Here is a 27454-nt window from a genome sequence, read left to right on the forward strand (position 1 = left end):
GATCCATGTCAGCCATGTACCTCAGGGGGACAAACATGGCTGAGCCTGTTGGCTGCCACGGTGGGTGAGTTGTGCTTTTGCCTTCCAGGATTGTTAAAGGGTGGCTGCAGTGCGTTGTCTTGTATAGGAACCCACTGAAAAACCTTCCAGCATATGAGCGACAGTGAATCAAAATTTAATGTAATGTTCCTCCACACCCCCAATGCAGCCTTGAAATTCTAGTTAAAGGAAAACAGTGAAACTTACTGCTAAGCATCTGTGTTCTGCATTTAATGCCTGGTTTTGAAGGTCATTAAGGCAGTACTTTTTTGAAGGCAGCTGTCAGTATGGATGGTGTGCTGTTTAATCTTTAAATGCTTTTTAATTGTTTTTATTGGTTCTTGTTTTGTCTACTTGCATTTTTCTACTTGCATTTATATTTATCCATTTAAATGGATAAATATAAAGTAATCAAATATAAACGTTTTTTGCAGGCATTTTTGAGCTGACGTCTTTCGTTGAATACCAAGATTGGTAAGATCATGGACATGTACGCCAGGGCTCAGGGCAATCGCATGAAATCAAGAATATCTGTCGAAAAGGTAATTATTTGTATTTAAATAAAAAAAGTATTTCTGAGTTTTTCAATCTAATAATGAAGCAAGTGAACTGGTTTATTTGGGGTTTTTGTGTGGGGGGGTTAATATGTTTTAATTTTGGTTGGTTGATGTTTCAAGGAGACAAATTGCTTTTGCTTTGCATTCTGGTATATTTAGTGTAATTGAACTGAGAGATAGCATCATTTAAGGAAAGGGTGTTTTTGTCTTTCAAGATGATGTGATAAAATTGTGATGTATTAATTTCCTAGAATTCACCTCGTTTATTAGAATATAGCTTTTGTTTTAGAGCAGATTTTTTGAGTTTATATGTAATAAATTAAAATACTACTTCATAGTCTTATTTAATTCTGTGAAGCCTGTATTAGGGCTTACTTGTAATATCCTTAGATCTTGGTGTCTTGTCTGGTTTATCCTTGTTTTTGTATGAACATTTAGGAAGTGCCTTGGTGAAAGAAAAAATATATCTAGCACTTACAAAGGATATTAGGAGGGATTTTTAATATTAAATTAAGTTTATTTATTTTTTTAAATTTTGTCACTTCAACTTGGAGAGTATAAATACTATTCCTAAAATTTTCTTGCAACTTCTATAAGTGCTTTATAAAGTGAAAGTTGCTGTTTATCCTGAAGGAACAAATTTCTTTATCTAACCGTATTCTCTAGGTAGTTGAACACAGATGAGACATTTTCTAGGTCTTCTTTGGCTATGAATAACTTCTCTATTTGCAAGTTGATGCAACAGTAAGAGGAGAAACTGAGCAAGGAAGCATCCTGTCATATGAAAATTACATTATTTTATTTCAGGAGCAGATTTTGTTGTTTTAAAGAAACAGTGTCTGTGGTGTATGTCCTGTTTGAAGGCAGAGAGAGGGAAGTGTTGTGGGACAGCCAGGCTGGTAGGCAGTTGTTCCAGGTCCTGACATGGAATGTTAACTGCCATATATTAAGCAATTTGTAAGTATGGGTGATAATCTTTCACTTTAAGACACATGGTGTAAAACCTTGTATTTTATTGATTTATGAGGACTCGTCAGATCAAATAGAGATCTTCAACTACAGACAAGTAATTTTGCATCCTTAACCGGAACATAAACTTACCTTTAAAGGACTTTTAAAATATGCCCTTTATTTGTTTTTGTTTCAATTTACTTTACAAAACAAATACCACCCTCCCTGCCCCACCAGGTTTTTAGACCTGTGGGTTAGAGAAGTATCTCGCTAATAATGACAGTGACCAGTGATTCCTCACTGATTCTAATAGTTGCTTAAAATATTACTGTTGTGAAGTGCTCCATTAATTGCCATTAAGCATTCTGGACTGTGAGGTTCTAGAAACATTAATTCAACCCTTCCTGCAGAATTCTGCATCTTCTTGCAGCCGAAACTCCATTGTTTGATCTGTGGCTGCCTCCTCTTGATGTTTATCTGTGAGATGTCTATTTAGATTGTGGTGTGAAACTTTCATTCTCTTAGAGTCAGGCAGTAGGGTAGTCAGAACTGCACTGTGTTTCTCCTTCTGTTGATATACAGCAGATTGCAGTCTGATTCCTGTCCTCTTCGTAATACTTTGTCATAGCTAACAGGAATTGTTGCAGTAGTAGCTCTTGAAAGTCAGTGCACAGTTATGGTGTGCATATTTAAAGCCTTAGTTTCTATTTTTACAAAATTACCTCAGAATATTCAGTCCCTTTAAATCTTAGGGCAGATAAAATCAGGAAGAGCTGAGAAAGTGTGACTGTCCAGCGCTGCACTTCATTTCTCTAGAGATTGTGGCATCTTAAAGGTTGTTTAAAATATTAGAAAATAATAAGTTGTTTTATAAAACATTTCATGAGACCAAATATCTCCTCCAATGTACTGTGATGGTTGTGTTGGTAGTGACTTCTCTATTTGCTGGAACAATGCAAATCTTTCAGTTGCTCAGCTGAGCTACAGGTGTGACAAGAATTTCCACTGTTCATGTCTGAGCACCTTGACAGTGTTATTGGTTTCCCCTTGGCAAAACTTAGTAAATTTGAAATCTGCGCTTGTGAATGAAATACGATTTCTGACAAAAATTTATGTGAGGAAAGAATTCTAAGTCTTAGAGGCTTACCAAGAAGAGCTTTATAGATTGCTTGGGTGTTTTTTGCCCATATGTTGATGGATGTTAGAAGCGTAGTAGTTATAAAAAAATTACATCCTTTCATTGAAGATGACCTCCTGTCCTTACCTAAGCTGAGCTGATAGTCTTGGGAGCTTGCTAGTTTGCAGTTTTTAATGTAGCTGTGTCTCCTAGTTTGGGATTGTGAGAGAGCTTGTGTAATCATCTGTTGGATGGGAGGATTTCTCTGAAATTCAGGGTCCAGTCCTCTGCTGTCACAAGCACAATTTTGACAATGATAAGAATATCAAAAGCTTACTAAATATAGCCTCTGAGTTAATGAGGGCTTTAAAACACCTCCCCACAAACCTACCTCTGGTTTTCTCATTTTGAACCACACTGCAGAAATAATTAAGAGTTAAAAATTTCAGGCTGAAGCTACTCACAGCAAATTTATACCTGCTTGTTTATGGATATCCTTATTCTTCTGCTTGAGTAATTTCTGTTCCTTTGCTGATGTTCACCTTTCTTATTTTTTTACAATTGGTGATCTGTCCTCTGTTAGCCTTGGTTTTTGGAAACTGTGTACCAAGGTTTTAGTCTGCTTCTGTATGAAAGCCTCTGCATTCCAGTGATTATCCTTCATAGTCCTAGTTTCTCTGCTTGTTATGAGTTAATCTTCTTTTTACATGTGGATAATACTGTATGTGCAGTTACACAGGATGTTCTTCTCAGTGACTCTGATGTCAGTTCTTTCGCTAAAGAATGCATGTTTGCTATTTTCTGTGCAGTGTCATATTGACCGTTCATTCATTGCTATGCCATGATCAAGAAGTCAGTTGAGGTATTTTATTTCCCAGCTTGTGAATTTGCAATTCAATTTTAAAGCTTGCTTTTAGTTTTTGAGGACATAACTTTGTGTTTCTTATGGTTGTTTTTTAAAGCAGTCGTGCTGAGCAAGTTCTTTTTGTATGATTTGCCGTTCTCTTTCTTAGCTGATGACACCTGCTTACTTCAAATTATCAACAGTCTTTATTTCATATTTACTTTTTTCCTCATTAAATTTATTAATGATGATGATGCTTGACATCAATCTCAAGATAAATTTCGAAGAAGTTACTTACTGACCTATATCAACTCTTCTCAAAACCCTCCTTTTATTATCTCCATCCAGGCAAAGTCTTCATTTCCAAAACCAGTTAATTTTAGTTAATTCTGTCTTTGTCTGATTTTGTTGATGCTTCATATATTTAAGTGATCTGCAGAAGTCCAGATAGATGGGTTTTTTCCCTATGTGTATGTAGTGTGCCTGTTAGTTTCCATATGGTTATTATTTTTGCATTCTGAGGTTTTTTTTATATTCATTAATATGATCTGAAAAACATGTCACTTCACTCCTCCACGTTTTAGCTATGGATATTTTATCTCTGCAGTTGCATAGTGCCACCATGGGCCACCGGAACTGCATATAGTCTTGAATGCTGGTCCTTCCAGAGCTTAGGGAGATTTTTGCAGTTGTTTTATCCTTCTTCTTCTCCCACTTCAACTTAATATTCTCCAAAATATTGAATTGTCCTTCACCTCAGTAGTTCCTCATACCGTGCTCTGGTTCTTAGTTACCCATTCTGCCTTTCAGATGTTGAATGAGGGAAAGGTACTTGTTTATAAATGAGGTGTTTGTAATAGTTTGCAGCTTTAGAAAAGCCAACTAGAGAATAACAATGATCACTTCAGTGCTCAAACTGAAGCACTGCTTGCTTGCAGAAAATTAGCATGTCATATAAATATCTTTTTTTTCCCTAATTACTATTTTGAATGTTGTGACTGATTAAATTATTATAAAAGCTGAAAATGAGACATTTCAACATGCTTGTTTGGCTTCACAAATTACTTTTGTAGAAGATGAATGAAGGAATTACTGGGGAACAGTCTTTAAGCAACAGTTGGTATTGCAGCCTCCTGTAGATTTGGAAGATCCAGAGAAGCAGAGAAAGGCAATGACAGCATTCTTAGGAAAGTACAAAGTGGGAGCAAATCGTGGCTAAACATGTGGGGTCAAGGGAATAGATAAAAGTGGAAATTAGGTAAATGCTTCATTAATTTATTTCAAATGACCCAATAACTGCCTAAAATACTTTATGAAATAGTTCAGCTGTTACTTTTATAGAAAAGTTACTGTTTTGACTTCTTTAGTGTCACTTGACCTTGGCTGTCAACGTGGCAGTCCGAGCCTTGTTGGCTAGTATTCTGAACAATATTTTGGCAATTTCAAAGATCCTGAAGTTCTGTTTTCATTCTAGAAGTGCTTTCATAATTTTGTGTTGCCATGAGCATAGCCACAGTGACACTGGCCCTGTTCTAATAATTTAGCTTTCAACACAGTAGCATTTGATACTGCTTTATATACAGAGAAAAAATAAAATCTTTATTTGGATTTAACTTTAATATGTGAAATCACTTTTTACTTTAAAGGGATTGTTTTTGTTGTGGGAGTACCAGAAATGCAAAACATTCTCTGTCCAAATTTGGCTATCTAGCACTTCTGCTATTGTTTGAGAAGCTAGGCAAATTTGAAATACTTCGTCATAAGTTGGACACACTGATTTCTCACGTCATTTTTAGCAGGGCAGTCTTCTGTAGAATAATTATTGGGTTAATAATTTTTAACCATGTGATGTTCTTATTTGTCTTCTTAACCTTCCAATTTGCTAGAGAAGATGAACATTTTAAATGAAAAAAAGAAGAGATTGCTGACTTCCTAAAAACAATTCAGATGATACTGTCTTTTTTACAGGCTGAGTTTTTGTTTTTCTGTAGTCTTATTTGCCTTCATAGTGTTGATTCTTTTGTTCTGCTATGCTTTGTTACACTGGAATAAAGTCTTGGATTCTTCAGCCTTTTTTAGCCATCCTTGGATGCTTGCATGTCACCATAAGTGTACTTACAAGAAATGTTACAAGAAGTATTTACATGGGATTGAGTTACAGTTGTTTGATATTCTTCATGGAATGGGAAAGAGTTTATGTGGATTTTCTTGGGCATGTTGGTTTGTTTGTTTTCTTCCCCTCTGACTTCTGAAGCCACCGCCACTACTTTACTTGGCTAAAATTGCTTTTCATCCTATTTAAGGAAAAGGTGATGGAAAAGTTCCATATAGAGGCTATGATGCAAGGAATAGGTGGGATTTGAATTTCTTCTTGGATGAATCTGTTCTTTTTTCCCATGTCTTCTCATCTTTCCTTTATTTTATACAGAATGTCAAACTATTTTGGAATAAAAGTATTGCTTGAAGAAAATGTACCTGCTTCAGCTTCATGTCCTGAAGTAAATTTAAACTTCAAACCTGGTAATTTATGTACAAACTAATTTGAAATAATAATCAGAATAGAAAAACTTGTGGGGAGCATAGAACAGATGGATGGATCATATATCTGAAACTGAACATGCATTTTTTCTTAAATATTTTTCATTGTTTTTCAGAGTTTTGGTGAAAGTATCCTGCACTCTATGAAGTCACTGCTACACAGCAGGAAAGAGTTATGCAATGTATCAGCAGAGGAATGCTTAAATCAGGAAGAACAAGATAATTTTATTGAGGTTTGCCATAATATTCCCACTTACATATATTTTGTGCAATGTCTCTTGAAACAGTATGGAAAGCTGCAGGATAGTAAATAGGAACAATGCTGCAAGTTACTGGCCTTAAAATCTATGTATGCCCCTACTGTCATTCATGATTTTAGTCACTGAAGTCTTAAAAAGGCTGAACATTTCAAGGTGACATTTCTCTGCTTCGGAGGATTTGTGAAACTAGAAAACCAGGGCCTGTAAACAGATGGCTTGGGTGTACTGCATTTGTGAGCACTGCTGTGATTAAGGTTGTATACATGATATCCTAACGAAGTAGCAAAGTATCTTCAAGACCTCAGTCAACGCTTTGAGATTTGAAGATAAAAGCTGAAGCCTCAGAATTGCAGGTCTAGACTTATTTTATGTGATGATGAATGGTCTGAAAGCTGGACAAGGTCTGGATGAAGTAGACTTGACAGAATGTGGGACTGTTTAGGTAAATTTGAAGCTGTAAAGAGGAATTACTAGAACTGTTTGAGTTAAAAGGCTAACAGCAACTTCCCCTAAGGGAAAAGAAAAAAGTAAAAGCAATGTATACCATGTACCTTATGTTATGGGTTTTACAAGACTTCTAATTAGTAGTTGACAGGTCTGACAATGAGCTTAGAGGAGGAGAGGCTGACCTGAACAGGCCATGCAGAGAAGCTGAGACAGGGAGAAGTGAAGCAAAGGCAACTGAGGAAGTGGTTAGGGAAGACTGATAATTGCATAAGCAGTAGCAAGAGGCAGATTGATGAGTTAGGGTTGCCTGAATAACACCAGAGGTTGTGTAACTGAATGGATACACAAGTCAGGGGTTGAGACATTTGGGAAGCAGGCAAGAATCTGAATTTGTCAAGGATGAACGCTATGACAGATTAAGGTAAGGAGGAAGAGCTGTGCAGTGGAGGTGTGAGCAAAACCTTGTTTTTATCTGATCAGGCAGATCATGCTTTAGAATCGATGAAGATTTTTTTTGTCTTGTAGAAAATACCTGACAAAATAGCTGGGAACATGTTTTATGTGCCTGCAGTGATGGTCCCTGTGGAGAAAGATAGTTGACTGTATTTAGTTACCTTATGAGATCAAGCAATTATGTGTCCTCTGGTTGAAATGTAAGAGGGTCAATATCCTGTCACAGAACAGATATTTTTTTCTTATGAAAATACAGGAAAAAGATACTTATATTGAAGATGATGTTAGAAGAATGCAGACTCGAGAAAACCAGAACTTAGGCTTTCCTGTACCATTTCCTTTGCACCTATGGCTTAAGATAGCCTTTGAATACAGTGTCTCATACACTTATTTTTAGTTTAAAGAAAGGACTTCTGTTAATGATGACCTTTTTATTTCCTTGGCCTACTCTCCAACAGCTTTTGAACTGATATATTAACTTCTGACATGTTCAAGGTATTAGCAGGTGTTTTTTTTTCCTGTGAAAATTGGAGTTTGACCATAATAAAGGATCCAGATTAGCCTCATCATTGAGGCAAAAATAGGCTCAGTAGTGGTCTCTTTGGCAGCAGTCTGCTGATCTCACTGTGTAATATTGCCCTTCATTTGCATGAATCTATGACTCCTTCTCACTGCCCTCTCTCTTACAATGAGTTATCCCATGGGAAAAGATAAGGGTTGGAGTCATTATCTTGAGGAAGGGTCATGGAAGAAGACAAAAAACGAAACACCCATTAAAAAAAACAAAGCAAAATTGCCAAAAAATCCCAAACAGCCACAAACTCCAGAGCTTCTCAAAATGTTCTTTAGAGAACTAGGGTTTTCCCTAGGTAACCTAAATTGTTTGATATTTTGCCCATTCTGTGGAGTAATTCAGTTCATATTGTGCTGATAAAAGTTCATACTGTACAGATAAAAAATGTAGAAGTTGAAGAATGTGTTGCAGATGTTGTGCAGATGAATTGTGTAGGAGTTGAAGAGAAGGTGTGGGAGTTGAAGAGTAACATTGCTCAAACAGGATTGTTTCACAGTTAACACGGTGAATACGATGCTGCAGATGTGTAATTTGTCTGGAGCTATTTGGAATGCTATGGAGAAGCATTATTTCCTTTATGATCTTGCCATACCTGACATAAGGATAAGTGGATGTAAGCAGGAAGATATTAACTGGAAGAATAAGATCTTTTTTTCAGCAGGAAACCCTGTGAAATAAACAAGGCAGAATTTTTCATAGCATGATTTCAGTTGAAAATAAAGTTTGGAGTTTCTTTTTTACTCACACTTTGAAAGGACAAATTCAAAACACAAGAAAAAGGTTCAAAATAGAATTCTGGCCATTTCTTTTTTCTAGCTCTGTACTTATAGAGATTCTGTGAATGTACAAGCAGGTAGCTGAACCAGTTAATAATATATCAATATAAACATAATGGTGTTCTTTGGAGTAACTGGAGTAGCTGCTGCACATTTATGAGTTATGGCTTAAAAATCAGTCTATTGCATAGTGCCCTGAAAAAATGGAACCAAAACCATATAAAACTAAATTTCAAACATCAGTGGAGCTATTTAGTCTCTGTGCTTTATTCCATATCTACAAAATGGAATCAAAGCTTATTTTCTGACACCCTTGTTTTGAAGATAAATATCTTGGGGTTTTTTTTTGAGTATGCAGATGGCCTTTGGATTTGTTGTTAGGGAAATGATAAATGAGAACTAAGGAAATCTGATGTTTGAAACAAAGTTTAAGCAATGACTGACTCTCTTCAGTCTGTTTGTTTTGAATGATACAAAATACCTGTAGACAGAAAAGAGGGACAGGATGTGATAAAATATCTCCCTTGTCCACAAGCACAAAAACTGATATTTCTGGCATACTTTAGGTTCCTGAGCCTGACAAGACCTTTTTTTTTTTTTTTTGGTAGGTTGAATATTTTAATTCTTTTATGTTAGGGTTTGTTTACTTGGCAATGGCATGCAAACATGTGGTTTAGTAATCTGTTGTGTTTTGGCCTCAGGCTAATCAATTTACATGGTAAATTGCATAATGTGTTGGCATTATGCTTTATTCGGTATATCCAAATGTGTAACAGTTTATCAGCATGGACAGATTTCAGACTGAAACTGTTTTATATGTGCCCAGCCTGAAGCAAGGACGGATAAGCAGTGATCTTTGCAAAATTGTCTTTATTTTAACTGATGTAATAAGGCTTGTATGTGTTGCTCTGTATATACCAGCCACTAGAATAATTCCTGTGTAGTGAGTTTGAAATGTTGTATATGCTCTTCAGTCTGATCTGAGCTTTCTTAAGTCAAATAGTATAGCATTACCATTCTTTATGTATGACTGTGTGCTGCTGTTTGAGCAAGCTGTGTTGTCCTAAGGTATGGTTTTTGTGGCAGAAGAATGAAGCTTTAACTTAAAGTCTGCTGAATTTTTAACTCCTAAATGTCTGCAGGAAACAAAAAAGCTATTACTGTACTTGACTGTATTCTTGTATTTATTTTACAGATTACATTTATAGGTTTTGCAGAAGGAATGGGAACTGCTCACTTGCAGGTACAGTATATATCTTTCTATACTGGAAAATTTCATCTAAGTAGCACCTAAATTTTTAGGTGGAGGAAATTTGGTGTTCAAGAAATGGAATAAATGTATCTTAAGTACTTAAAGCCTAAGTTTCAAATGTTATTGAAAGGTTGAAAATAATTATATTAATATGATAATCCGTGTTTTATATATATTTACAATGTTACCTGGGTCAGGCTTTGTATTAGGATGCTCTAGAACAACTTAAATGCAATGCAGGAGGGTGTTGGGGTGGGAAGGGCCTCAGTTGCTTGTGGTTTTGTGTGTGCTTTTTTTTTGGTTTGGGTTTTATTGTTGTTAAAAATTTGTGTGTATCAGTATTTTGGTTTGTTATTTTACCCTTATTTGAGTTGTGGTTATTGATATGGTGCAGTTGCATGTGTGAAACTAAACTGAAATTTACTGATCTGACCTCTAGCTGTGAATTGCTGATGGGGGTTTAGGAGTCAGTATTATGGTTATGCCTTAAGATGTTCTGGATATTTAGATATATATATATATATATATATATATATATATAAAGGAAATATATACAGCCTTCGTGTGCAATTTACATATCAGTATAATTCATAACATACATGTTCACAGTAAAATTCCATGTTTCTAGTCTGTCTAGATCTTAGTAGAGATTGCTTGTAATAGTTTGCTATGTTTTAAAATGTAAAACAGAAATTTTGAATCAGTTTGTGTTCCATATTAGATCAATGTTGCTAATTCTTCAAATTATAATACTAGACATTCTTCCAATTATGGATAAGAACTGTTTGATTGTTTAGGGTTAGATGGCATGTAGAGAAAATTGGACAGAACAGGTTTATGGAGATTTGCTTTGAACCGCAGGGATCAGTAGTGGAAAAAAAATTGGAACTCTTTCATAGCCCTCTTTCATATTAGATAAATCTAAAGGTTGTCCAAGGTCATGTTAAAGAAGTGCCTTGCTCATGTTTTTCTGAGAGGGAGCTAGAATACTGTTCCCATGAAGCACACAAAGATCATGTGGAGATCCACTGAGAGCCATCATTAGCTGAGGTCGGTGTAGTTGGGTATTTTGTAGGACAGGCAGCTGCTTTTCAGCACTTTCAGGATTTTGCTTTATGACTTTTAGGGATCTTCCATGTATGGACTGAATTAAATCTTGTTTACACAAGATACACATCACAGTTTGAGAGAGTAAGTGGGGGACAGAGTACGAAATAGAGAAGAAAAGAAAAACTTTACCAGAATTAGCAGCTGTTAGGATTTAGGGGAGGTATGAAATCAACCCCATTGTCATTTGCGTGCTCTTTTTTTGATTTTGTATTCTCAATCTTTTTTATTTAAATTCAGGAGTTATCAGCTGTTTCTGTAGAGCTTCCAGATGTTCTGAAATCTCTCCAATTGTGCAAACTAAAGGAAAATGAGGCTGTGTTTCTAAAAGATGTAAAGAAAATCATGGCCAAACCTTATGTCGTGAAACATCAGGTAAAATTTTTGTGTCTTCTTGTGTGTCAGAAGCATTACATTTTGCCTTCTAAAGAGTTTAGTCTTATTACACCCTGTGTTGGTTTTGGTTTTGGGCCATCTTAGCCACAGTAGTATTAATATTATATTTCTGTTGTTTTGTGAAAATAAACTGTGTTGTGTTGTTTACAGAAAATAAATATTTAGCAAATATTTAATTATTGTGTTGATCCCATGCTTCTGCTAGGCTATAGTCCCTTTCACTGGCAATTTGGAAAGAATATGAAATTTGTCAACTTACCTATCTCTGCTGTGCCCAGATAGCTTTCATCTTCAGCAGACTTTTTTTGTTGAAACAGATCTGCCCAAAATTAAGGGAATGTCTGGTGTTCATAAAACTCAGTGATCACTTTTCTTAAAAAGAATTATAAATGCTGTTAATTATAGAATTTCCATTATTTTTATTTCTCTACTGTTCCCATTATCACCATGCTAATTATATTCTTTCCAATTACAAACATTGCGTATAAGATTAAAGGTGCCTCAAAGAAACAGATATCCTATAAACTGAAATATTATATGGCATGAACATGCTATGAAATACTGTGTTCTTCCACAAATTTTTAACATGAATTCTTTAATAGATTCTTGGGTACATGTTATCATGGTTGTGTACATTATTGCAATGAGTTATTCAGAATGCAGACCTTACAAAAATGAAGAAGTCATTCTAGCTATCACTCTACGCAAACTATTGAATTCATTTCCTTGTATTTAAAATATTTTGAAATTATCTACTCTTCATAAAAATGCATTGAATGAATCCCTTGAAGATTGCTGTGTTTGTTTTCTTGTTGCTCTCTTTTTCAAGAATCAGCTTCCCGAAGTGTTTTGTGTGATGAGACTGTCTCCTTCATTCCCAAGGATCAAAGTTGATTATATATTCACCTTGCTAAGCAAGTATACTGCAGGCATAAGATATGCAGTGGAAATAAACTCTTCACAAAAACATCAAACAGAGACAACCCATGGAGAAGATGATGACACCAATCAGTCAGTTTCTTCAATTGAGGATGATTTTGTCACTGCTTTCGAACACTTAGATGAAGACGAACCTTCAAAGATACTAAGTGCTGGTAAGTTCTAGTACATTTGTAGAAGTTGGTATTTGAAGTTTAGGCTGTTAGGATTTAATAAAAAAGGAAATGTAAATAAACTGTAATTTATTTTTACATTAATCATGCTCTGTAAAGGGATATTATGCAATTGAAAAATTAATTTTTTGCTCTTTTCACAACAGTTTACCAACTCGTGAACAGAAGATTCTGCTCGCAGTGTCAGATGAATATCAAATAAAATCTTGTTCTACTTTGTGTGTTAAAAAATGCATTAATTTGTCAGTGATTAAATTTGTATAATAGGATTTAAAGAAAATTAAAGATTGTTTTAATCATGAAAGATGAGCTAGCATTTTGCAACAATAGTAAACTCAATTGCCATTAAAATCCGTTCAATTTGCTGTAGTTCTGTGGAAATTCTTGGTTTTGAAGCAATCTCTTTTTACCTTTTTTCTATTTTGTTCAGGTACATGCAGCTTTACTTCTCAAAACCATCGAGATGCTTCTTCACAGACTGTCCCTGCTCAATGTTTAGAAGCTGTTGACTCAAAGATTGTTGTGGGTTCTGCACACCGAAAATCATCCTGCAGATCTTCTACTTTGATTGATATTTTGGGACTTAAGGAGCTGTCCTCAGTAAAGAATTCGGTTACAACCTCAATTTCTGATCCCTGGATACAAAGAAGTTTTTATAAGCCATATAATCCTTCTGATCAAGGTGTTAATTTTTTACGTAAAACATTGTTTTCTTCCTCTCCAGCTGAATCCTCTGAGTCAGATTGCTCCAGCCCAAGCCCCATCATCTTCTTAGATGAAGAAGGGTATCAAAAAAGCTTGAAGGCAAAACTTCAGCTGCCGAAAATTCCACTAGTAAAAGATGGTATAGAGGATTCAGACTCAGAAGTGAGTGAATTTTTTGATAGTTTTGATCAGTTTGATGAGCTGGAGCAAGCCTTGGAAAACTCTTGTAAAATTATTAGGGATCCCATCCTAGGGAATCCTGCCCAGAAAAGGAAGACTGCACATGAAAAATTATCTTCTGCAAGCATTACAATGAATCCTCAGAAATTCAAGTTTGATCGTCCCACTCTCTCAGCCAATGTAAAGAAACCAACTCCTCGTAAGCCAGAGTCACCGTACAGCAGCATCTTCGAGGTGCCGGATTCCCCTCGCCCGGTTAAAACATCAGGGGAAGAGAATGGAGGCTTCTTCAGCCCCATTAGGACATCGGCCTTCAGCCCCCTAGGGAGCTGTGGTTCTTCCGAATGCTTGTGTCGAGTTAATCTTGGTGGAGATGGGACAGGTCAAAGTCACCGTGATGCTGCCTGTAACAGTTATTCAGCATATGCTGACAGTGTTTCATGTGAAATACTGGGTTCTGTTCTTTTTTCTGAGTCCTCATCAGAACACCTGTGTGCAGAGAATGATTCAAAACACAAAAAGATGATTTTAAAAGAGAAGAAGAGGCAAGCTGCAGATCTCAAAATGAAAACTAGTAAGGAACCAGAGAAGCAAACGAAATCTAAACATAAGTCACTAATGATAAGAGATAGCATTCAAAAGTTTGCAGCTGAATTGGTTGAAAAAAGTTTTGGCAGTGCATTTAAGGACCTCCAAAAAGGTGTTTCTTCATGCACAAATGCACTTTGCCATTTGGCTGCTAGGTTGACTTCTTCAGTCTTTCAAATGGCTTTTTATGAGATTGGAAGACGTAGAGCAGTCTCGCTGAAGGAGCGTGCCATTAATGGCATAGCAAACTTTTTGGTGAGCGAAGCTATAACTGGTGCTTTGAAAGAATTGCGTCAGGTAAAGAAACAAATATTTAACAACACTGTTGCACGGTTTGCAGCAGACCTTGCTGAAGAGCTTGTGTTTGAAGGAATCATGGAAGTATGCCAGTTTTCATATCCATCAACACCTACTGCACAGCCTTCATCATTTGATTATGAAAACAAAGTGGTAAGATCCTATGCCCGAGATTTGTCTGAATCTGTCATTCAGGAGGCATTTATTGAACTATCTCAGGTTGATGTGACCTTCACAACCCAAGCAGCCATTAGTGTTTCTATGGACAATATCAAATATGTAAGTGCAGAGAGTATGTTAGAGTCAACACAGACTTCCACAGTTTCTCCTAATTTTAATGATAGGGTAGCACAAAAGCCAATCCAAGACTCCAAGAAAGAATATACAGTACAGCAAGCTCTATTTTGTACCTCTGGTGTTGTGAGTTCAATACCTGTGCCCTTAGCTGGAAGGGCCCTCTGTCAGCAACAGGTTTCCTCTGATGCTTACAGAGTGAAAGCATCCACTGTTCCAAATGCTGATGACAGCACAAAAATATTCAAAGACTCCACTCATCCATTTTTCACAAGCAGAACAAGAGAGGAGGAAGTGGCTTCTTTCAGAAATATTTATCTAAGTTCAGAATACAGTCAAAGTATGGAAAGTACTGCATCCCTCTTCTGTAACCAGAATGATACCAAACTAATAAATAACAGATCTGGAATGAACAATAATTCAGAATTAACAAGTGGGTCAAAAGGCATTAATACTTTCTCTGGAACCATGGTAGATATGATAGTAAATGAAGCTTATGAAACCATAACCTCATCTAGAGTAACAAAAGCAGTAGAAGAGTATTCAGATTTTTTAACAAGAAAAGTAATAGATAAAAAACCTTATGTGCAGGGTACTGGTGAAGACACCCCCAAGAGCATGTTTGCAGATGATTTGGCCAAGTATGTAATAAAACAATCTGTGGAAGAAAGTAAAACTGTGTTATGCAGCACCAGTGAGAATTTAACATGTAATGTGAGCTCACAGATTTACAGAGACACCAATCAAAAAGAACAATGTGTGATAAAGAAGCAAGAGGCTGAGAAACAAAGTAATGTTTCTATAATTGTTGAACAACAACAGTTGCCTTTGAATAATCCATGTAAATTTCTTACTCCAACTCATTCTGTTCAGTGTATTTTAGAATCTAAAAATTGTTGGCAGGAGCAAAAAGGAAACAATTTTTCTTCAAAATCACCACTGCCTTGTTCCACTGTGACTTGTGCTAGGCATGTTCTAGAGGACTGTACTAACACAGGAAGCTGTTCAATAACATGCTTAAACAAGCCTTTTAAAAAAAGCAATACCCAGAAACTATCAGCAGGAGCGTTGAATTACAGGCAGACTGATTGTTTTCTGCATGCAAATAGCTTTCCTTCAGAGATGTTTGGCAGTGAAGGTGCTTTGCAGATGGAAGAAAAATCAAGCCTGAAACATGGAAATACCTGTTTAATGCCCGATACACCCCCACCAACTCCTCTAGTACCATGTCAAGGTAGTTGTGAAAGGAACCTAAAAAAACTGTCCAAGAAACTCAAGGGAGAATTAGCAAAGGAGTTTGCACCTGCAACACCACCTTCTACACCCTACAATCCATCCACTACTGGTTCGTCTGAAACTCAACATGACTCTTTGGAAAATGAGGAATTTATGCTGAAACTCATGTGGTCACTTTCTGAAGAAGTGGAAAGTAGTGAAGATGAAGATCATTCTGAAATGCCTGTTGAGAAAGAGGAGCATTCAGCAAAAACAATTCAGTATGCAGATTGCCTAGCTAGCCACATAATTTCAGTAGCGACTGAAATGGCTGCTTCCCATTTAGGTGGTAAAACAAATGAAAGAGAAGCTGGCAGGCAGGCTCAGTTAGGGATGCAAAAGAAAAGATGTAGATATACTGCATTTGTAAATATCCCAGAAGAGACATGTAATTCCTTGTGGAATTATGCAGGTGATATGGCAGGAAAAGTCATCAATGAGGCCAAGAAAGCAGTGAAATCAAGGCACTGCAAGCTGTTGAGGCTGAAGCGGGTTAACTGCCAGGTGGATTGCTGTTACGTGAATAAAGGCGATAAAGATGGTAATTCAAAAGAGTGGTGTGGCCCAGTACAGGACCAGTGGCTGAGGGAGAGAGATTCCTCTGGTCTTCCTTTACCACAAGGTTCAGGCATGGCAGGTTTGACTTCCAAGTACCCAAGCTGTGAAAGTGTGACTGATGAGTACGCAGATCACGTTATCCGGGTTCTGAAAAGAGAAGGAGGTAACGCTGAGCTCCTGGTGGATCAGTACGCCAGCAGACTTGCTTACAGGTCTATCAAATCAGGCTTGCAGCAAGCTGCTAGAAAAACCAAATTCAGATGCAGCAGAACGACATTTCCTGGGCAAAATGCACAGGTAAATGGTAAGCTGGAGCTGATCAAAGCTGGGAATAAAGATGCAGTACAGCAAGTGAAAAGTAGCATTCATCGCTGTGAAGGCCAAATGTTCGAGAGGAGTGTCTGCGCACAGAGAAGGGAATGTACAGAATTGCTACATTTTTCTGAATCCCTTGCTCACAGTATCACTTGTGATGTCAGGAGGAAACTGAAAATGTCAGGAGCATGTTTGCCGAAGTCTCTGACAGATTCCTGTCTGTATAAAAAGACTGAATTTGACGAAGTCACGGGGGATCTCATTAAAACAAGGTTTTCTAGAACATTTCTTCCTTTCTCCCCAGATCATAAACTCTATCATAGTACAGGTAATATAAATGAAAATGGCTACAGTGAAGGTATAATTCAAGCTATAGAACAATATGCTAGAAAAGTAGCAGATGATACTCTAGAAATGGGTTTAGAGTCAGCTGTTCTCCATGTGGCTGAAAACAGAAAAAATGGGGATAAGCTCTCGTACTCTGAGAAACTGTCTCCTTTTTCTGGAACTGTCTGTAGATGCTGCAGTATGAAGGAACATCGATACTGTACAGAAAGTATGTCCCATCATCTACCTGCACAAGGATCTTGCATTCCAGTGAGGCATTTTCTTCATTCTGGATTGCGTGGCACCTGTCAAAATTCAAGAGTGTTTCAGCTCGATATTCCCAAAATTCATGTTGATGTAGAACAGAGGACAGTGTTTTCTGACAAGGGGGCTACTGCAGCCGTAGAGAAAGCTGAAAGAGAGCTGAGTTACACAAGTCTGACAGCTGACAGTGGTATTGGACAAGATGGAGTCAGTTTTGCTGAAAGCCTTACTACTGAAATAATGACATCCGCTATGACTAATATTGGTCAGGCAGTTACCATAAGGTAATAATAATTTTCTCTTATTGTTGCATTTTGTACCAGAAAAAGGATTGTTAATACAAATATATACTCAGAAGGAATTTTAAGATATATTTTCTTAGAAATATGCCCTTTATGTTTTGAATGTTTTCTTTTTGTTGTTCTGGTTATGTTTAAATGACTCAGAACGAGGGAGAAAAAGCATATTTCCACCTATTTGAGCTTGAAACCAAGGATACTATGTATGTCAGCACATATGTTCCAAGAGGTGGCTAATAAGTGGAACTTTGTGTTTCAACTTCAAAATAGTACCTACAGTTGTGCAGTACTAGTCCTTACAGGTTTTGTTGATCTATGAGCCATGACAGAATCCAGGTTAGTTCCTGGTTAGTTCATACTTCCTCTTCAACATCTGATGCTGGTCAAATGAGCCATTGTTTTATACTATAAGACTTCATTTTTTTTTTATTATGGCTGTGTTGTGATAGTGTCTTTACTACTAGAAAAAAAAATCTGGTACTTTAAGAAAAAGCAACCTAGTAATCTACACTTTAGCTTATAAAGTAGTAGTACAATAACGAAGGAATTTACTTTGAAATTCTTGTGTATTTAGCAAAGAGTAACATACTGTTTCCTTTATTAGGTCTATAAATAGGAAATATTTGCCACAGTAAATGTGTGGCAAACAACTGTTTCCTAAAACAGATTGTGTTGTGATCAGAGTGAAATCTTTTCAGGTCCAAGAGCAATCCGTACCCTTTTTTTTTCATTTTGAAGTAATATTTATATTCCTACTACTTTTTTTTTTTTGAGGGGAATTCCTCACAGTGGTTTCTTTCTCTGGTGTTTAGAGGGGCATCGTGGTGAAAAATAAAAAAAAAAATCTTTTATTTAAAATTTAAAAAATTAAATTTAAAAATTTTTATATGTTCAGTGGCTAAAGGCCACAGTGGGACTGAACTAAATTTTTCAAGGTTTGATATGAAACACATGCATACTAAGAGATAAAAATTCTCTTGAGTCTATTGTTGGTCTTTGCACAACAGGGTTGAGTCTTTACTTGATGTGTGACAAAAGAAGAAAGTCATGTGGTGATGTTTTTCTGTACCTATGGTATCAAAGGTGACACTTTTATTTAAAAACTCTAATGAGAATATGCCAACAACAAAATGCAGTGTTCCAAGAGATACTGTTTGTTATTAAATTTGTGGCAAGGAAGCATTATTAGAATTTTGCTGTGACAGAATTTATAAATGTTTCTTCTGTTGTCATCTAGCGTGTGGTATGTAATGCATATGATCCTTGAGAAACTGCCTTGTGTGATGTAGACAACTGGTGCTGGTATAACTGTAAATAAAAATGAGAAAAATGATCTTTTTTATTACCCTGATGGGTTCCAGTTCAGGAAGATATTTGTGCAAATTTGTGCTCACTGGAGCAAAGTGTTAGGAATGATGTGGTTAAGGTTGCTTTTTTAAATAGTGAATGTTACTGTGGCTGCTTGCTATGTGGGAGTAGGCTGATCATTTTTCTTGAACTTCCTACTGCTTCATATATACATATATATAGATAATCACAGTGTCAGAGTGTGCCCATGAAAGTTAGTTCATAACTGCATGTTCTGATTTTGTAAGGGTTTTTTTGGTTTGGTTTTTTTGCTTGTTTGTTTTCTTTAATAAGGAATTCAAACTTCTTTAAATGAGTTTTTTAAAGTGTCTTCTAAAGATTAACTTCTATGGGGTATGGTTGCTTGATTAGTTTTTGGATAAAAAAGTTAAACTTCCTGAGGGTAAAATTTCTGTACAAGTCATGCATTGCTACACTTTCTTGAAGGAGAAAAACAAATCTTTTTTTGCAGAAAACTTTCTAAAAAATGGGATCCTAATATTTTAGTCACCAGTTTATACTTAAGCACTTTGCCCTCAGTAGCAGACCACTTAAGTGCTTGTACTGAAGGCAGGCCAGGGAAAATAGCTAAACTGTTCTAGGGTGAAAAAGTTCAGAAATGGTAAGTCTTCTGCTTGACAGGTGTACCTTGATACACAGTCTGCAAGGCTACAGTGCCTTCTGTGCTTCATAGCAAATAATATTCCAAATGAGAGAATTCTTTGTACCGCTCTCTTTGATTTCGGATGAAAGAATTCCAAATAGCAATCCCTGATGTAAGGCTGTTGATGCTTCAGATTAATTTTTTGCACTATTTCTTGTGTTTAGAAAAGGGCACAAATTAAGGGATTCCCCACCTTTTTTTTTCTAATGGAATTTAATGTCTTTGGAATGGGGTTAAATTGCTGTGAATGAATTAAACACAGATCAGCATGAAATGCAGTGATGTTTTTGTCTTAAATTTTTGTTTAGCTCTGTTGGAAGAGAAGGATTTCACTCTGTTGAATCTGTTGTTAGCCAGCAGATGAGTCTTAGTATTGGTGATGATAGCACTGGGAGTTGGTCCAATCTAAGTTTTGAAGATGAACATCCTGATGAGAGCAGCAGTTTTCTTCACCTAAGTGACAGGTAATTATAAAGATGTTAGTATAGTTAAACAGTTACCTTGACATCAAATAACTTGTCATCAAGTGATATTTCTCCTGGGGTTTAGGGGAGATTATTTTTGTCTTCAACACACAGACTTTTTTATTAAAAATGGCTTTAATATCATGATTTTGTTTTCTTACAAAATGTTGTTGGCCATGAATGTTCATACTCTGTAAAATATATGGAGAGTGCATTGTCATTGATGCCAGGGAATCACATCAAGTAAAACTGTACATACAAAATGTAAATATTAGCAAAAGATGTAAGCATTTTAAAAACAACCACCCTGTGTCAAATACAGCTTGAGAATATAGTTTATATGTTATGCTCTAAAATATTAAAACTTAATGCTTGAGAAAATGTTTTCTATAAATTCATTTATTTTTGAAAAAAAAGTAATAGCTTAATTTACATGATGAGCTTTTACAGCTATTTTTGTCTTTTTTGGGACTGGAATTTATAAGCTACTCTAATTGACATTGGTGGAGTATTTATATACTGCCAACCATAGATTTGCAGGTGTGTAGTACTGTTCAGGGTAGTAATTTTTTCTACAGAGCTTCTCACTGTACTGTTCCTGGCTGATTGATAACTAACAAAGATTAGAATGGCAGCTCTAAAATTTGCAATGTCTCTGCCTGTTTCCAGGGAGAATTATATTGAAAGCTGTGGCCCTAGCTTCTATAGAAGGAATGTATGAGGAACGAATAAACTTAGTTTTTTGTGATTGGTATAAAAAAGTTCAGCATTTCTGTTGAAGAATAGCAGAAATGGGAGAGAGATTTTTCTTTAGTTAGTACTTCCAGCATTGCTGAGATTAAAGAAAGTATGGGAGACATGCTTGTTTAAGTAATATCTAAATAGGTTATTTGGTACCAATGTGAAACTACTCAGTTAAATGTCTGCAGTATTTTTCATGTTTTGCTTAACTAAATAGTTCAGCCACTACTACAGTTTATCATTCATACACCTTAATAACTTTGTAAAAAAATGCAATAACTCAGAGTTATTTTAGTAAAACATCATCTCTTAAACAAGTGAAAATGATGATGAAAATCTGAGTATAAGGGAGAATATTCACTATATTGGCAGTTACACAATAAAATATAGATTAGGTGATTAAAGGGAAAAAGTATAAAAAAGATTCTGGATCAGTAGTGCCTGTGTTGTATTTGTGATTTGTTTATCATTCCCAAAACAGATGTAAATGAAAAGAAGGTAATTTTTATAACTTGCAAGAAAATCTGTGTCACATTAGAGGAGGAATGACCTGAGTTAACATGTTAGTCATAGAAGGGGAGGAATCATTTGGATAGTAAGGTGTTGATGGAGGAAACAGGCATGTGCAAATTGATGACCTGGTTTTACAAAACTAATTGTGGCTTGGTAGCAGCATGTGTGTTTGTCTGTGTTGCTGAGGTTTATCAGGTGCAAGAAAGAATCTGTGTAAAAAAAGATAGCCGGGGGAGATCTGTAACAAGACCAGATTCAGTAATAATACCCTGTTGTGGTTTAACCCCAGCTGACAACTAAGCCCCACCCAGCCAGTCAGTCACTCCTGCCAAGGTGGGATGAGGGCAAGAGTTGGAAGAGTGTAAGTGAGAACACTCATGTGTTGAGATAAAGACAGTTTAACAGGTAAAGCAAAAACCATGCACAAGTAAAGCAAAACAAGAAAGTAATTCACTGCATGCTGTGGGCAGCTCCATTAAGATGAAAAGTATGTAGAGAACTTGCTAGTTAGTTATGCAGAGAAGTGCTTGTGTCTTCTGCTTTTCATGCCTAAATTTGGTGACTTAAATTTAGAATTAAAAAGTTCTTAAGCTTTTTCTCTAGTTGATTTGTAGGTATAAACATAGGCATAGACATGGCTTTTCATCCAGCATCCAGGCTGGGTTATAAGTCAGAGCAGAAGCCTCTTGCTTTTCTTGGTATTCTTCTGCCGGCTCTTGTTGAAGAGCTGAATGAGCCATTACAGAGGCATTATAATGCCTTTGTCTGTTTATTGCCTGATTTGTGGTTACAGGAGTTTATTTTAAAGACTGCTAGTTTGGCTGTTAATTAGGAAAAGGTCTCATCCCTTCGTCATACCTCACTGTAATCATATGGCTCAATATATATGATTATTTCAGACCAAGATTGACCTCTGTAAAGTGCATTGTCTCTTACCTAATCAGAACGAACAGTAGTGTGCAGAAGATACTCTGTTAGATTACAAATTCTTTATCCTTTAGTCTGCGGACCAGTGCAGCTTTTACTTCTATTTTTGTTTTGCATTTGTAACTTCCAGTGAAAGAGGCACTGTGAGTGTAAAGTATTGGTACCAATAGGCTATATTAAATTTTTTTATACCTGCAATTTAATGATTTAAAGCCAAATTTAATATTTCATATAAAGTGTGATAGTTTCACACAGTTTTTTAGTTCTCTCTGTTTTTTAGATCAGGTTTGCATTCTCTGCAAATTGGTTTCCTCAAAAGCTTCTGCTCTTTAATTTTCTTTTTTCTTGTTAAAAAGAGAGCTCTGAATTTTCTTTGGACATGTAGCCTGAATAAGCAACAATGTACTGAATAAGGCATTTGCAACTTCTTAAACTTTTTTCATGTTGTTTGAGTGTGTTTATATTGTAGACTTGCTAACCTGCTGTTCACTGCTTTGAAATTGGGATCCAAGCATTCATGCTGGAGAGCAAGGGACACTGATAGGTGATAGTGTTACTGGCACACACTCGAAAGAGATCGGTGTCTGTCTCTTGAAATGTTTTCTTCCCCCATTCTGCTGTTTGCCATGAGTGGAAATGAGCTTCAACAGTCACATAAAACTTAGGAGAAAGCATCTTCCTGCAGCAGTTCTTCCCTGCAGTTACTCTGTGCCTTCTCATGCCATTCTAATAGGCAGTCTGCTTTCTTGAGAAATGCTGGATATTTGGAAGTCCAGTTCTTGGAAGGCTTCCAGACATGCTCTCTGGGGGTGGTATGAAGTTGGGGAATGCGATTTAATCATATGAATTGCTCAGTGTTGTACATATTGACAGGCTTAACAAACTGTGCTATTTATAATGACTGAATTTAGCGGGTGTAAGAACATGCTCAGTTTTTTCAGTTCTTTGCATTGGGTTGAATGATGTAGTCATGGAGTCAAATGCAGTATTTTTGTGAACTGTGAGTGAAGTAGTCTCTTCAGTATTATTTTCATAGATTTAAAATCCTCTTTTTTTAAAAGATCAACTTGCAGAACAGTATTAGAATTTTTTTAAAAATTCTTTACTCTAGGAATTTCTTCTCATCAGGCTGTTGGAGATTTTTACTGGGTTTTTGGAGTGAGATGGAAGGATTTTGTATGTAAAATTGTCTTCACAATACATAATTTTATTAACTGTTAGCTGCTCCTTAAGCAAATAATACAGATGTAATCTATTTTCTTCTGAGTAATCATTTTGAAATTGTTAGCTTTTAGAAATAACAAGTGATGTGCTCAGACCTGAGTACAAATGAGTACAAATTAATACTTTGACCAAAGTACTGCAACCTGCTAGTTTTGCATTATTGTGCAAATTGCTGCTCTGGATAGCACTGAGAGTCATGTTTGTTCCAATAAACCTAGAAAGTTTCAGTGCTCTTATGTTAAATGTCTTGACAAAAGAGTTGTAAGGAAAATGAAGGTTCTAGTTTGAGCTATTGTTCTTTTCTAGTTCAGCTGTCTTCTCTTCTTCTCCTGGCAGTAATGGTAACAGCAGTAGCTGGAGCAGTCTTGGTTTAGAAGGGGATATGTATGAGGAGAATTTATCCTTTCCAACATCAGACAGGTTGGTTGAGTTGAGAAATATAAACCAGATGGGTTCCTCATAATTAATGCATGAAATCATAATTTTTGAGAATAAAAATACAGTACATTTTTTATGCTGATACATTATTTACACTCTTCTCACTTAATCACAATATGATTTTTTCATTAATTAATCCACCCTGAATGATAAAATTTTTCTGTGCTAAAACTGATTAATATATTTTGCTTGCAAAAGGGTCCCTTTTTTGCATGTTTTTGCCTGCAGTTTTATAAGTCTTTAGATTTACTTTTTTTTCATGCAGACTAGAGCTTGCTTCCTACAGGATTTCTGGGGTTTTTTTTCCCTTTAGCTTGTGTAAACTTTCAGAATTGCATAGTAATTGGTTTTAATAGACCACTTAGGCTTACCTATAGCTATTCATATCTGTGATACAAGGTGGCTGAACCTTTTCACGTATGAAGCAAAACTATTAAAATCAATAAGTAACACCTTTAACACCTTTCTCATTTCTCTCTTCTCTCTTCCTAAGAGAAAATCTTGTGACGTTGACAATAAGTCTGTTTACAACATGAAATGGTGTGAGAAGCAAAGCTGCTTTTCATGATTCCTCCTTAGTTCTTTTATGATTTTCTTGTTGTTTAACCTTCATTACAGTCTTAGAATTTACTACATTTACTGCATATATTGGATTGTATTGATATTTTTGTTTTCTTAATTAAAATACAGTGATGTAACAGAAGATAAAGATGAAGATTCCAAGGATGCTGTAGAAGGTAATGTGAGTTCCTGCATATACTACTGTTCTTGTCCTGTGCACTGTACATTAATTTTTTGTTAATACTTTGCCTTTGTAGTCTGCAAAACAAGGTGACAACTCTATTATCTTTATTCATCATAATGAATGTCAGTCAAGCGTCAGAATGTTCAATTAATGCCCTGCATTATCCTCTTAATACACTGAAATCTGCAGCCTTTGGGAAGTGCTAGTTACTTACTGATGCTTACATGAATTTAATAACATAAGGTAGGGAACTTTTTGATCAGCTTGTTGAAAGTGTGAATTTATATGCAGAGCTTAACTTTTTAAAAAAATACTTGTTAAGGATCCATGGCAATCCATCTGCGTGGCTGTGTTCAAAATGCTGAAGAAGTTACTCAAACTGGGCACATTAATCTTGGGAGAGAGTCAGGAAAAACAATAAAATCTTGGATTTGATGCATTTGCTATTTTCTCTTTCTTCTTAGTGAAGTATAACATAAGGTCTATCCAGAATCTTATTACAACTTTGTGGTTTGTTAGAAGATGTCTGTGCTCTGGTTCCAGTGTGATTGATATGCCAAAGTTTGTCAACTGAAATGAAAACAGCCTGAATACACACTGTGTGAAGATGGTTTTAAGATGAGCTGATGTTAGAACAAGTTGTAACAGAGCTCTTTGTGTTGGGTATGTTCTGAAGATAAAGTAAGCATTTCCAGGAACCTCTGCTACTTCCTTACAGAGGATATTCTGCCTTGTTGCACATCTTCAAGTAGTCTGAGTGTAAGCAGAAAGATATGTGGGGTTTTTGGTTGGTTTGGAGATTTTTTCTCTCCTTTTAGCTCCTGAAAAATGTATATAAGTGACCAACATCTCTTAATTGTATTAAATCAGATGTGACTCTAAGGATATAAGAAAATAAAGCTATAATAATGAGTACTTTTTCTTCAGAATAATTGTAATTAAAATATTTTCTACTCTGTAGGTTTCATCAGTTCTGGCATCTCAGATACTCAAATTGCTCAATTAGGATAGTGATGGGATTTTTTCTTTACATGGTTTAGGTGTCACATACTGTCGGTAGTGCAACAGACTACTTTATACTGTATTAAAGATTTTCTAGTGAAATTTTTTCAGTGTAAGTTCCTCACCTTCTCACTATTGTTATGAAAAGACTCTTTCTGTTGTGTAATTGTAGGACTCTTTAAACAATGTGCTAGGTAGGACACTTTGTACCTGGTCTTGTACATTTGGAAGTTCTGTTCATCTCATACCTGAAAATGTCTGGCTTTTTCTAAGCCGACTGTGCCTTGGTCACCAAAGAATTTGAATGAAAGCCTTATTATCAAATGTGCATCTATTTTATAATACTAAAAAATGTACCAGAATTTCCCAGCAATGTTACCACAATGCTTTCCACACACTGTCATAATTTTTTAAAAAATGGTTCTTTGTCCTATAAAGAAGTTAAATTTTGGGGCTCCTAGACAAATAGTCTGTTATCTACTGAAAGCACTGATTTGTTTTACAGTTTTGCTAGTTAATTTTCTCTTGCTTTTACTTCTGGGGAATCTGTTTCAACTTCCTTGACTTTGCCACTTGGGAATGAATACCTTGTGTACCTCAATTTTCATAACCTTAGTTGGAAGAGTATTGAGATTGAGCTAAACTCAACATGAATAAATGTTTTTGTTGCTAATATATTCCATATTTCTAGAGTCAAGTTCAGTAGTCTGGAAGCAGTGACTCCAGCTTGGAGAGCACTACATACGTGCCTAGTTGTTTCTGGGAGTGTGGCAAAGGATCTCTGTGGTAGCTGGATACAGAAACTCGCTTGGGAACAGAAGTTGACAATACTGTAGTTCCTAAATGTCATTAACACAACTACTCTTCTAATGCTGTACAAATTTTTGGAACTTATGCTCTAAAAGAAATGTTGAAAAATTGGATATGCCTCAGTAAAACCAGCGGTATATTTTGGAAAAGTTCAAGAGGCAGTCCAATCAGTGCAGGAAAGAATTCAGAAATGCACACTTCTTAAAATGAGTTAGATGAAGGCATAGCAAAAAATAGCAGCTGGAAGTGGAAGAAGCTGATGGACCATGTGAGAGCCATCGCTGTTCAATGAACAGCAGTGAAAGTCTATGCTAAATTTCTTGTCATTTGGAATATACATTATAGTTTAAGTATCTTTTAATATGTAGCTATGTTTGCTACAATTGTAAATGGGATAAGCAGTACTTCCTAGTGAGAAAGTTCTGAAACACTTGAGACCAATCTAATTTTTTCCTTTCATATTGTGTATACTAAATTGGGGTTTTTTTAGGTAATACAGACTATAAACAGTGAACTACAGAGATTTTTGGAAACAATTTGAAGCTATAGATTTGCTTATTTTATGTCTAATATTAGGTTTGGAGCAAGTTCGAAAGACTTTATCAATAATGAATATTGATCTGGAACCAAATCTAGTGGACCCACAGCTCAGAGCAGCACTCCAGTGGCTGGCAGCCTCTGAAACAGAGGTGTCTGATCTTCACTTCCGTGATGCTGCTGCAAGGGAATTCGTCTTTGTAAGTACTTGGGCTTGATAGGTGGTGGGAAAGGGGAAGGATTTCCTTGACTTCCATTTGCTGTGATATACCTGTTGCTTCATTTGCTGTTCACTGCTGAAAAGAATCATTATTTAAATCCTAAGAGGTCAAAGTGGAACAGCATGTTTCACCTGTGTATATGCCATACATAAGCCAGTATTCATCAAAGCTGATTGTTTCACTTCTGCACTTACAAGTGTTTTATGCCAAAAAGGATGCAATTACATAATTTCTGTTTGGTAAAACAGAAATTATATTTTTTCAAGCATTTTTTACTTAGTATTTAATTGTTTATA

General features: G+C 36.0%; 1 protein-coding gene across 6 annotated transcripts in view; it reads left to right on the plus strand.

Annotated features, from left to right (window-relative positions):
- The window catches only part of AKAP11 (A-kinase anchoring protein 11), a 44253-nt gene that overhangs the window by 8206 nt on the left and 8593 nt on the right, over positions 1 to 27454 (plus strand). For 2 of the 6 annotated variants that reach the window (XM_041407291.1, XM_041407292.1), the window contains exons 2-11: positions 474 to 581; positions 6163 to 6279; positions 9752 to 9799; positions 11156 to 11290; positions 12141 to 12405; positions 12854 to 17510; positions 19845 to 20000; positions 23712 to 23825; positions 24534 to 24580; positions 26977 to 27137. In XM_041407291.1, coding sequence (XP_041263225.1) covers positions 522 to 581; positions 6163 to 6279; positions 9752 to 9799; positions 11156 to 11290; positions 12141 to 12405; positions 12854 to 17510; positions 19845 to 20000; positions 23712 to 23825; positions 24534 to 24580; positions 26977 to 27137 — 5760 coding nt within the window. In that variant the 5' untranslated portion in view covers positions 474 to 521. The remainder of the gene's footprint in view (positions 1 to 473; positions 582 to 6162; positions 6280 to 9751; positions 9800 to 11155; positions 11291 to 12140; positions 12406 to 12853; positions 17511 to 19844; positions 20001 to 23711; positions 23826 to 24533; positions 24581 to 26976; positions 27138 to 27454) is intronic. The other 4 variants (XM_041407294.1, XM_041407295.1, XM_041407296.1 and 1 more) reach the window with 4 other exon arrangements.

The sequence above is a fragment of the Onychostruthus taczanowskii genome, unplaced genomic scaffold (genome assembly GCF_017590055.1).
Source record: "Onychostruthus taczanowskii isolate IOZ18803 unplaced genomic scaffold, ASM1759005v1 scaffold26, whole genome shotgun sequence".
Taxonomy (NCBI): Eukaryota; Metazoa; Chordata; class Aves; order Passeriformes; family Passeridae; genus Onychostruthus; species Onychostruthus taczanowskii.